This window comes from Ranitomeya imitator, chromosome 1 (assembly GCF_032444005.1).
Source record: "Ranitomeya imitator isolate aRanImi1 chromosome 1, aRanImi1.pri, whole genome shotgun sequence".
Taxonomy (NCBI): Eukaryota; Metazoa; Chordata; class Amphibia; order Anura; family Dendrobatidae; genus Ranitomeya; species Ranitomeya imitator.
The window spans coordinates 336,536,476-336,549,489 of record NC_091282.1 but is presented as its reverse complement, the minus strand read 5'-3'; the positions used below and the strand labels follow the sequence as shown (position 1 = coordinate 336,549,489).

Here is a 13,014-nt window from a genome sequence, read left to right as displayed (position 1 = left end):
ACAGAGTTCCCACGTCTCAGAGCTCGTTCTTGTTTTTTGGGTTATTGCCAGGTCACTGTATGTGCGCTGACCTCTATGTCCATTGTGGTACTGAATTACCTTTCATAACAGGACACTAACTATACTTCCTGGTGTATGAGTGGACTCAGCAAAGAGGAACTAGGAAGAAGGAGCTCAGACACTGTGTTCTGGGGAGTTAAAATTCAACAGGCCTAATCCTTCCCTTCCCCGCATCATCAGTTGGGAGGCGACCATATACATTAGACTGTCCATCAAAAAGAAGAAAAGTAGGTAGCACTCACCGATACTTAAAATTCCATCCTTTATACGGGACCCGTAGAAGCACTATACCAGTGCGAAACGGCTGTCGTCGGCACCTGCACACTCCTGCCCTCGCACTCCCAGGCCATGATGATTTTTTAATTGTGCCTGAATAAAGGATGGAATTTTAAGGATCGGTGAGTGCTACCTACTTTACTTCTGTTTGATGGACAGTATTCCCATGTTCTTTTCTGAGGAGCACCCAAGATCCTAAGGCACAGCTTTTTGCTAGAACATATTGTAATCCTCCTCCTTCTGTTTTAGTCTATAATTTACAATTTGATGCCATAAGACAGTGATGTTTAACTGAAATGCACAATAGGCCAAAATAAAAAATGTAGACAGTCGAAGGCCACCATTGATATTTATTGAAAACATGTCTATAATTGAAGGTGTTCCTTCTCGCCAAATATAACGATAAACCTTTTTCATATGGAAACAAAATTGACTTTCTTTGCTAAAACATTGAATCTGGAATAAGCAAAGATTAAGTGGTGGAGAACCTCAATACTGCAGGAGAAGTTAGGGTAGTGGGGATGGTAGATGAACATATACATGGGAATGCAAAGGGTTTGGTGACTCTCGCATAGACGAAATGAAGTGAAGTGGAGAACATCAGAAGCATATAAACCACACCAACTACTATTCAGTCAATGGTGGGGAGTGAACAAAAAGGGTAAGATCTATATGAATTCCTAATACATAAGGAAAGCATAACAATGTACAAAAAAATAGAATATACATGAGATGTATGGGAGAGCACAAGGGGAGTGCGTGCTGATGGACGGAGAAGAGGAAGGGACGCGTCCGGCTAAGGTGAATGTTGGTCAGGAGGTGCGTCATAACTGGGGAGCGTGTTACTATATGGCGTTTAGTATACAGTGCGAGACCAGAAATGCGGGATTTGTAGTATAAGCTGTGTATGCGCTGTCTACTGGCGGGCCAGCTCTAGTAGACATATGGTATCTTCTGTCCCAAACATAATTACACTGCTGGCTAGATTTGACCCTCGAGCCTGAGTTTAACATCTATGCCATAAGAAATCGCTAAGATTAACATTATTAAGCCTCATAAGCTGATCTTTGTATTTACTATATGTCTCTCTGAATCCAGGTGATTTCAGAAGTTTTGTACAAAACCTCTAGTGGAAGCTTCTGTGCTAATGACAGTATGGTCCACAGTCTGTACACCAGATTACCCTGTGGAGGGGTAGGTGAGTACACACCATTAAAATTGCTACAATAAGTCTACATTCCCACACTGAGTTTTTGATGCATTTCTCATCTATTGGGTCGTGGATTTTTTTTTTTTTTAATCTGATTTTAGTCGCGTTTTATATTAAACTGCTTTGTTTTTGATGTTTCCTAGTATTTGGCTTTGAAATAACTGATGGTCATATGAGGAATCTATGTGTTAGGCCGGGATCACACATGCGAGAAACACGTCCGTGTCTCGCATGTGAAATCCAATCTCTGGCGCCGGCACTGTGGAGCGGAGCGTGCGGCCGCATAGCAACACATGGAGCCGCATGCTCCGCTCTGGAGTGCCGGCGCCAGAGCTTGGATTTCACATGCGAGACACGGACGTGTTTCTCGCATGTGTGATCCCGGCCTTAGGTGCATTCCCACTGCGGAAACTCGCTAAACACACATGCATTTTTTTTTTTCTTTTGACCTGCAGATTTTCAGCATCTAATGCAATTCTATGGGGAGAGTCCAAACACAAAAATCAGTGTACTCGCAAGAGAAATTTACATTTTGCTAATTTAAAAAATGCACCACAGGTCAATTTACACGGCGTTGCAAAAATTCCAGGTTTTTTTTTTCAGCAGTGAAAATATGCGGTGTCAAAAAACTCAAGGGCAACCTTATCCCTCATTCATAGATGGGTAATTTTTTCTAAGGCAAATAGACTAATTTTTATCCATGTTTGATAATAAGCCAAAGAGGGGGGAAAAAAACTTAAAAAAATTTGCAGATCTTCTATAAACTTGATTAAAAAAAAACTGAGAGCATGCGGATTCTTAAAAATCCCTAGATTTAAATCATTTTGATGTGTGTCTCAGATTAAAAGTGAATACACGATCAGGGTTGTCAACCATCTAGAAATTCCATGACGAAAATTTAGCCCTTTTTTTTTTTTTTTTTTTGCTTTGTTCAGGTTTTTTTTTATTTTTTTTAGATAAGCTGAAGGAATTTATACCAATTGACTGTAATTATCATTTTACAGTGAATGCAGCAGATGTCATCGTATCAGAATCATGGGCTGTAGACATCACTTATAATCATAATGATTTATTTTGGTTTTCTAATGTGTCCGTAAAAAGTATTGTTGTTTTTTTTAAATTTCTTTATTTACGCACCGGTGTCCTTTTGAAAAGCCAGCAATTCATGTGCTGCATACAGTAACCTGTCACTCTGATTTTAGAATAGATATATACACATAGGATAGGTAGCTATACAGATGTCAGTGGCAAACACAAATTTTATATATATATATATATATATATATATATATGTGTGTATATATATATATATATATATTGTGTATATAGTGTTTATATAATATACGCGCACACACACACATCTATACATTGCTCAAAAAAATAAAGGGAGCACATAAACAAAAGAATATAACTCCTAGTACATCAAACTCAAACTTCTGTGAAACCAGCAACACTGTTTGACAATCAATTTCACATGCTGATGTGCAAATGGAATAGACAACATATGGAAATTGTTGGCAATTATCAAGACGCTCTCAATAAGAGTGGTTCTGCAGGTGGGGACCACATCTCAGTACCAATGCTTTCTGGCTGGTGTTTTGATCACTTTTGAATGTTGGTTGTGCTTTCACACTTGTGGTAGCATGAGACGGACTCTACAACCCACACAAGTGGCTCAGGTAGTGCAGCTCATCCAGGATGGCACATCAATGCGAGCTGTGGCAAGAAGGTTTGCTGTGTCTGTCAGCGTAGTGTCCAAAGGCTGGAGGCGCTACCAGGAGACAGGCCAGTATACCAGATGTGGAGGGGGCCGTTGGAGGGCAACAACCCAGCAGCAGCGACCGCTACCTCATCCTTTGTGGAAGGAGGAACAGGAGGTGCACTGCCAGAGCCCTGAAAAAATGATGTCCAGCAGGCCACAAATGTGCATGTGTCTGCACAAACGGTTAGAAGCAGACTCCATGAGGATGGTCTGAGTGCCCAACGTCCGCAGATGGGTGTTGTGCTCACAGCCCAACACTGTGCAGGACGCTTGGCATTTGCCACAGAACACCAGGATTGGCAAATACGCCACTGGCGCCCTGTGGTCTTCACAGATGAAAGCAGGTTCACACTGAGCACATGTGACAGACGTGACAGTCTGGAGACGCCGTGGAGAGCGATCTGCTGCCTGCAACATCCTTCAGCATGACCAGTTTGGCAGTGGGTCAGTAATGGTGTGGTGTGGCATTTCTTTGTGCTCGCCAGAGGTAGCCTGACTGCCATTAGGTACCGAGATAAGATCCTCAGACCCCTTGTGAGACCATATGCTGGTGCAGTTGGCCCTGGGTTCCTGCTAATGCAGGACAATGCCAGACCTCATGTGGCTGGAGTGTCAGCAGTTCCTGCAAGATGAAGGCATTGAAGCCAAGGACTGGCCTGCCCGTTCCCCAGACCTGAATCTGATTGAATACATCTGGGACATGTGTCACACCATCCATCAACGTCACGTTGCACCACAGACTGTCCAGGAGTTGGCAATGCTTTAGTCCAGGTCTGGGAGGAGATCCCTCAGACCATCCGCTGCCTCATCAGGAGCATGCCCAGGCCTTGTAGGGAAGTCATACAGGCACGTGGAGGCCACACACACTACTGAGCATCATTTTGTTGTCTTGAGGCATTTCCAATGAAGTTGGATCAGCCTGTAACTTCATTTTCCACTTTAATTTTGAGCATCATTCCAACTCCAGACCTCCGTGGGATATTAACCCCTTAAGCCCCGAGGGTGGTTTGCACGTTAATGACCGGGCCAATTTTTACAATTCTGACCACTGTCCCTTTATGAGGTTATAACTCTGGAACGCTTCAACGGATCTTGGCGATTCTGACATTGTTTTCTCGTGACATATTGTACTTCATTTTAGTGGTAACATTTATTCGATATAACTTGCGTTTATTTGTGGAAAAAAATGGAAATTTGGCGAAAATTTAGAAAATTTCGCAATTTTCCAACTTTAAATTTTTATGCCCTTAAATCAGAGATATGTCACGCAAAATACTTAATAAGTAACATTTCCCACATGTCTACTTTACATCAGCACAATTTTGGAACCAAAATTTTTTTTTTTGTTCGGGAGTTATAAGGGTTAAGAGTTGACCAGCAATTTCTCATTTTTACAACACCATTTTTTATAGGGACCACATCTCATTTGAAGTCATTTTGAGGGGTCTATATGATAGAAAATACCCAAGTGTGACACCATTCTAAAAACTGCACCCCTCAAGGTGCTCAAAACCACATTCAAGAAGTTTATTAACCCTTCAGGGGTTTCACAGGAATTTTTGGAATGTTTAAATAAAAATGAATATTTAACTTTTTTTCACACAAAATTTATTTCAGCTCCAATTTGTTTTATTTTACCAAGGGTAACAGGATAAAATGGATGCCAAACGTTGTTGTACAATCTGTACTGAGTACGCTGATACCCCATATGTGGGGGTAAACCACTGTTTGGGCGCATGGCAGAGCTCGGAAGGAAAGGAGCGCCATTTGACTTTTCAATGCAAAATTGACAGGAATTGAGATGGGACGCCATGTTGCGTTTGGAGAGCCCCTCATGTGCCTAAACATTGAAACCCCCCACAAGTGACACCATTTTGGAAAGTAGACCCCTTAAAAAACTTATCTAGATGTGTGGTGAGCACTTTGACCCAACAAGTGCTTCACAGAAGTTTATAATGCAGAGCCGTAAAAATAAAAAATCTTATTTTTTTCACAAAAATGATCTTTTCGCCACCAATTTTTTATTTTCCCAAGGGTAAGAGAAGAAATTAGACCACAAAAGTTGTTGTGCAATTTGTCCTGAGTGCGACGATACCCCATATGTGGGGGTAAACCACTTTTTGGGCGCATAGCAGAGCTCGGAAGGGAAGGAGCGCCATTTCACTTTTCAATGCAAAATTGACTGGAATTAAGATGGGACGCCATGTTGGTTTGGAGAGCCCCTGATGTGCCTAAACATTAAAACCCCCCACAAGTGACACCATTTTGGAAACTAGACCCCCCAAGGAACTTATCTAGATGTGTTTTGAGAGCGTTGAACCCCCAAGTGTTTCACTACAGTTTATAACGCAGAGCCGTTAAAATAATTTATTTTTTTTTCGCAAAAATTATTTTTTAGCCCCCAGTTTTGTATTTTCACAAGGGTAACAGAATAAATTGGACCCCAAAAGTTGTTGTCCAATTTGTCCTGAGTACGCTGATACCCCATATTTGGGGGGGAACCACTGTTTGGGCGCATGGCAGAGCTCGGAAGGGAAGGAGCGCCATTTGGAATGCAGACTTAGATGGATTGGTCTGCAGGCGTCACGTTGCATTTGCAGAGCCCCTGATGTACCCAAACAGTACAAACCCCCCACAAGTGACCTCATATTGGAAACTAGACCTCCCAAGGAACTTATCTAGATGTGTTGTGAAAACTTTGAACCCCCAAGTGTTGCACTACAGTTTACAACGCAGAGCCGTGAAAATAAAAAATCCTTTTTTTTTCCCACAAAAATGATTTTTAGCCCCCCAAATTTTTATTTTCCCAAGGATAACAAGAGAACTTGGACCCAAAAAGTTGTTGTGCAATTTGTCTCGAGTACGATGATACCCCATATGTTGGGGTAAACCCCTGTTTGGGCGCACGGGAGAGCTCGGAAGTGAAGGAGCACTGTTTTACTTTTTCAATGCAGAATTGGCTGGAATTGAGATCGGACGCCATGTCGCGTTTGGAGAGCCCCTGATGTGCCTAAACAGTGGAAACCCCCCAATTATAACTGAAACCCTAATCCCAACTGTAACCCTAACCACACCTCTAACCCAGACACACCCCTAACCCTAATCCCAACTGTAACCCTAACCACACACCTAACCCTGACACACCCCTAATTCTAATCCCAACCCTAATCCCAATCGTAAATGTAATCCAAACCCTAACCCTAGCCCTAACCCTAATGGGAAAATGGAAATAAATACATTTTTTTTAATTTTATTATTTTTCCCTAAGGCTAGGTTCACATTGCGTTAGCGCAATCCGCTAGCGCTAAACGGATTTCCCTAACGCAATGTCTTTTTAGGTGTCGTGTTTAGTGGTCGCGTTAACGTCCCCGCACTGGAAGATCGGGGATCGGACCTCGGGCGCGCCGCGGACGCTGCTTGCAGCGTCCGAGGCACGCCACAAATGAACGGCACCTTGCTAGCGCGAGCCGAAAATGGCACGCTCTAGTGATGCGCTACACCCGAAAATCACATTGCTGTCAATGGTTGTGCTAACGGACCCGTTGCACGGCGTTAATTGTGACATTTTCGCCGTGCAACGCTGTCCGTTAGCGTTAACCCATTAACGCAATGTGAACCTAGCCTAACTAAGGGGGTGATGAAGGGGGGTTTGATTTACTTTTATAGCGTTTTTTATATCGGATTTTTATGATTGGCAGCCGTCACACACTAAAAGACGCTTTTTATAGCAAAAAAGTTTTTGCGTCTCCACATTTTGAGACCTATAATTTTTCCATATTTTGGTCCACAGAGTCATGTGAGGTCTTGTTTTTTGCGGGACGAGTTGACGTTTTTATCGGTTACATTTTCGGACACGTGACAGTTTTTGATCGCTTTTTATTCTGATTTTTTGTGAGGCAGAATGACCAAAAACCAGCTATTCATGAATTTCTTTTGGGGGAGGCGTTTATACCGTTCCGCGTTTGGTAAAATTGATGAAGCAGTTTTATTCTTCGGGTCAGTACGATTACAGCGATACCTCATTTATATCATTTTTTTTTAATGTTTTGGCGCTTTTATATGATAAAAGCTATTTTATAGAAAAAATAATTATTTTGGCATCGCTTTATTCTGGGGACTATAACTTTTTTATTATGATGCTATATGGCGGCTCGTTTTTTGCATGACAAGATGACGTTTTCAGAGGTACCATAATTATTTATATCAGTCTTTTTGATCGCGTGTTATTCCACTTTTTGTTCAGCGTTATGATAATAAAGCGTTGTTTTTTGGCTCGTTTTTTTTTTTTTTTTTTTCTTACGGTGTTCACTGAAGGGATTAACTAGTGGGCCAGTTTTATAGGTCGGGTCGTTACGGACGCGGCGATACTAAATATGTGTACTTTTATTGTTTTTTTTTTTTTTAGATAAAGAAATGTATTTATGGGAATAATATATATATTTTTTTTTTCTTTATTTAGGAATTTTTTTTTTTTTTTTTACACGTGTGGAAATTTTTTTTTTTTTTACATATTCACTTTGTCCCAAGGGGGGACATCACAGATCACCGATCTGACAGTGTGCACAGCACTCTGTTAGATCGGTGATCTGACATACAGCCGGGCAGGATTAGAGCTGCAGCTGCAGCTTGATCCTGACCCGGAAGTGCTCCCTGCAGGACCCGGATGCAGCCCGGCGGCCATTTTGGATCCGGGGACTGCAGGGAGAAGACGCTCTGTACACGGTGAGTACATCACCGTGTACCGATCGTCTCAGGGAAGCCCGCAGGGAGCCCCCTCCCTGCGCGATGCTTCCCTGCACCGCCGGCACACCGCGATCATCTTTGATCGCGGTGTGCCGGGGGTTAATGTGCCGGGAGCGGTCCGTGACCGCTCCTGGCACATAGTGCCGGATGTCAGCTGCGATAGGCAGCTGACACCCGGCCGCGATCGTGAGCGCGGCCGATCGCATATGACGTACTATCCCGTCCAGGTGACCTGGGACCTGGACGGGATAGTACGTCATATGGGATTAAGGGGTTAATTGTGATTTACGTTGATCATTTTTAGGTTTTATTGTTTTCAACACACACCACTATGTAATGAATAAAGACTTACAACTGGAATATATATATATATATATATATATATATATATATATATATATATATATATATATATATATATATATATACACACACACACATACATACATACATACATACATACATACATACATACATACATACATACATACATACATACATACATACATACATACATACATACATACACACATACATACATACACACATACACACACATATATATATATATATATATATATATATATATATTTTGTTTTTACATGGATGGAAGAAAAGCCTACAATTCAGCAGCGGTGTAGTAACTGAATTTGTTTACATACAGTAAATACCAATAGAAAAATAAAATTGTTAGATATACAGATGTCTGTGACAAATACAATTAGTACAGTGTGTGTGCAGTTTACTGTACATTTAATTAATAAAAGATTATTTTTCTGAAAAAAATGGCGTAACCAGCAAAGGGAAAGCTGACTGCTGGGGGTGGGGGCGATGTTTATTGCCTGGGAAGGGGGTAATATCCGTGGAGCTTCCCAGGCTATTAAATATCAGCTCACAACTGTACACTTAGCCCTTACTGGCTAATAAAATGGGGGACCCTAAAAAAGTGACGTAGGGTCCACCTATAATTCAATATCCAGCAAAGACTATGCAGACAGCTGAGGGCTGATATTAACAGCCTAGGAAAGGGCCATGGATACTGTCCACCCTGCCCTAAAAACATCAGTTCTCAGCTGGTGAATATTCATTCCCTTTAGTAGCGGCACACGTGACCGCCCGGCAGCTGGAGGAAGGCTCTGGCTGACACTGTGCTCGCTGTTAAAGAGCAATGAATACTCATTGCTCTATGCGCGTACAGTCCCGCTGTGCAAAGCCGTGAGTATTCTGGCAGCTGCCCTTTGGCTTGCAAGCAGTGCATGACGTCCCTGCCATGCGCTGCTTACAAGCATAAAGCAGCTGCTGGCACTGGAACAAGATGCTGTAAGGGTGCGCCGGGAAAGTAAGTATAATGGTTTGTTTTTTAAATGTTTTCTGATGGGGCCATGTATACCAGGATGTAATTAAAGAGAAATTAATATTCATTGCTCTCCGCACCCATGGTTGGCGAATGCAGTGAATATTCATTTCTCTTTAGCAGTGGGCACTGGCGCTGCTCTGCTGATACCACTCCCCCACCTCTCCACCACAGCTAGAGCCGGTACATCCAGACTATAAGATGCATCCATTTTCCTCCACATTTTTGCAATAAAAAGTGCGTCTTATTGTCCGAAAAATACGGTATCTACCATTTCTATGTACCGTATATACTTGAGTATAAGCTGAGATTTTCAGCCCAAATTTTTGGGCTGAAAGTGCCCCTCTCGGCTTATACTCGAGTCACGGTAGCGGTGGGGTCGGCGGGTGAGGGGGAGAGGGCGCTGAGGCATACTCACCTAGTCCCAGCGGTCCTGACGCTCCCCCTGCCGTCCCACGGTCTTCTGTGCTGCAGCTTCTTCCCCTCTTCAGCGGTCACGTGGGACCGCTCATTAGAGAAATGAATAGGCGGCTCCACCTCCCATAGGGGTGGAGCCGCCTATTCATTTCTCTAATCAGCGGTAACGGTGACCGCTGATAGAGGAAGAGGCTGCAGCACAGAAGACCGTGGGACGGCAGGGGGAGCGCCAGGATCGCTGGGACTAGGTAAGTATTACATATTCACCTGTCCACGTTCCAGCCGCCGGGCGCCGCTCCATCTTCCCGGCGTCTATCTGCGCTCTGACTGTGCAGGTCAGAGGACGCGATGACGCATATAGTGTGCACGGCGCCCTCTGCCTGATCAGTCAGAGCGGAGAGATGCCGGGAGCTGCAAGCAAGAGAGGTGAGTATGGCTTTTTTTTTTTTTTTTATTGCAGCAGCAGTAGCGGCACAGATTTATTTGGAGCATCTATGGGGAAATATGAATGGTGCAGAGCACTATATGGGGCACAGCTATGGGACAAAAATGAACGGTGCAGAGCATATATGGGGCACAGATATGGGGCAATATGAACGGTGCAGAGCACTATATGGGGCACAGATGTGGGGCAATATGAACTGTGCAGAGCACTATATGGCACAGATATGGGACAATATGAACGGTGCAGAGCACTATATGGCACAGCTATGGGGAAATAATGAACGGTGCAGAGCACTATATGGCACAGATATGGGGCAATATGAACGGTGCAGAGCACTATATGGCACAGATATGGGGCAATATGAACGGTGCAGAGCAGATATGGGGCAATATGAACGGTGCAGAGCACTATATGGCACAGCTATGGGGCAATATGAACGGTGCAGAGCACTATATGGCACAGATATGGGGCAATATGAACGGTGCAGAGCACTATATGGGGCAATATGAACGGTGCAGAGCACTATATGGCACAGCTATGGGGAAATAATGAACGGTGCAGGGCACTATATGGGGCACAGCTATGGGGAAATAATGAACGGTGCAGAGCACTATATGGCACAGATATGGGGCAATATGAACGGTGCAGAGCAGATATGGGGCAATATGAACGGTGCAGAGCACTATATGGCACAGATATGGGGCAATATGAACAGTGCAGAGCAGATATGGGGCAATATGAACGGTGCAGAGCACTATATGGCACAGCTATGGGGAAATAATGAACGGTGCAGGGCACTATATGGGACACAGCTATGGGGCAATATGAACGGTGCAGAGCACTATATGGCACAGATATGGGGCAATATGAACGGTGCAGAGCACTATATGGGGCACAGATATGGGGCAATATGAACGGTGCAGGGCACTATATGGCACAGCTATGGGGAAATAATGAACGGTGCAGAGCACTATATGGCACAGCTATGGGGAAATAATTATCTATTTTTATTTTTGAAATTCACCGGTAGCTGCTGCATTTTCCACCCTAGGCTTATACTCGAGTCAATAAGTTTTCCCAGTTTTTTGTGGCAAAATTAGGGGGGTCGGCTTATACTCGGGTCGGCTTATACTCGAGTATATACGGTATATATCTATTCTATTTTAACCTGTCATGCTGTCATTTTACTGTACACGGCAGATGAATTGCTGGCTTTTATGCTAATAAATATAATTTGTTTTGATGAATATTTCCTTCGAAAACTATTTTGTAAATGACAGAGAAATTCTCTATGTAAAAGCCAATGTTTAAATCGCACTGCATTCGGATGCTAGGTGTGAAAAATCAGATTGTAGAACATGACACTTCTATTACACTCGTGTGACTCTCGGCAGGGAGACTCAGACAGATTTGATTTTTTTTTTTTTTTCATACGTTTAGTGTGGCTCTGGCCTAAAGCCAGAATTTTGCTCTCTTATTAGCAGGTACTATAGGAAATGTATCCATGTTTTCACAAGTTAGTCTAATTAAACTGCCATATTTCACTGTTGGGGTTATTTGTGCAACATTTTGTTGATCATCTTTTAAAGGGGTTGTCCATTACATTTCATTCCAGTAAAAATGGACCCATGAAGGTTCTAACATAGATAAAAACCTTGCTCATCTACTGGCACCAGCTGCTCTCCCACATTGCCACTAATGTCCCCTGGTTTCTTCCTCTGGTGAGGGTGTTAGGTGGCTCTCCTATCAGATGCCATTTAGTGGTCTGTTTCCAGCCTAATGGACACTCCCTTATTTACTGCTCTATGGCCATCATAAAACTGCACACTAGCCTCTTGGCCCAGCATAGTTCCTCCAATTGCAGCGCTGTCTCCAGTCATGTGATATTTCATGTGACATCTGAAGCCAATCAACTCCACTGTTCGGCCACTGGTTTCACTCTTGCGTGAGTGGAATCTTGTGATGTGCAGAATGGTGCCGGGCCAGGAGCAAACTAAGCATGTGGTTTTTTTTTTTTTTTTAACTATGGGCAGACGAGCTGTTGAGTTTCCAGTAGTGGACAATCCCTTTAAACTGTGACTTGTTATTGATTGCCTTAATTTTAGTTTCCATTTATTGCCTGTGATTTGTTTAGGGAACAGTGGTGTAGGCATCTACGGTGGCAAGTTCAGCTTTGACGCCTTCTCTCACAGCCGTGCCTGTCTACTGCGCAGCACTGCCATTGAATGTGTGACTTACCTGCGCTACCCTCCATACGCTGAGAAGCAGCTACGTCTCATGCAGTGGGCCACATCCCTCTCCAGAACAAGCAGCTGGTGCCACATCTTGTAAAAGACTTTAATAGCCCACCGTTATCTAAAGGCTGCATTCAATGTCCTATGTAGGCATGTGAATGTTACTGCTTTTCAATGTATGTCAATCCTTTACCCCGTATTGATTATTGGCAATGTGTCTGTGGCATAAATGATTTTAATCGGCGTCAAAGCAAAGCTCCGTACACATGCATGGGGAAAAGCAAACCACACCGCTGTGTATCTTTCACTGATCTGCTTTGGCTCTTTGAGCTCGTTACTTATTGGGCCTGTAGAATAAAATGTTAAAGGATTTTGTATTTTGCTTATGTACCATTAAATTATGTATTTTAATTAAACTATTTATATGAGGTCATCAACTCTGAGTTCTGATATTGTCCCCATGTGTTAACGTGAAAACACACTGTCAGACCCCCCCCAAGTGTCAAAATGGTT

At 43.1% G+C, this 13,014-nt stretch overlaps 1 protein-coding gene across 1 annotated transcript in view; it reads left to right on the top strand.

Annotated features, from left to right (window-relative positions):
- LOC138671338 (aldehyde dehydrogenase family 3 member B1-like) overlaps window positions 1-12,865 on the top strand; it is a 51,959-nt gene extending 39,094 nt beyond the window's left edge. The window contains exons 9-10 of the mRNA XM_069759440.1: window positions 1,435-1,534; window positions 12,402-12,865. Of these exons, the coding sequence (XP_069615541.1) occupies window positions 1,435-1,534; window positions 12,402-12,598 (297 nt within the window). The 3' untranslated portion in view covers window positions 12,599-12,865. The remainder of the gene's footprint in view (window positions 1-1,434; window positions 1,535-12,401) is intronic.
- Window positions 12,866-13,014: the final 149 nt, after the last annotated feature.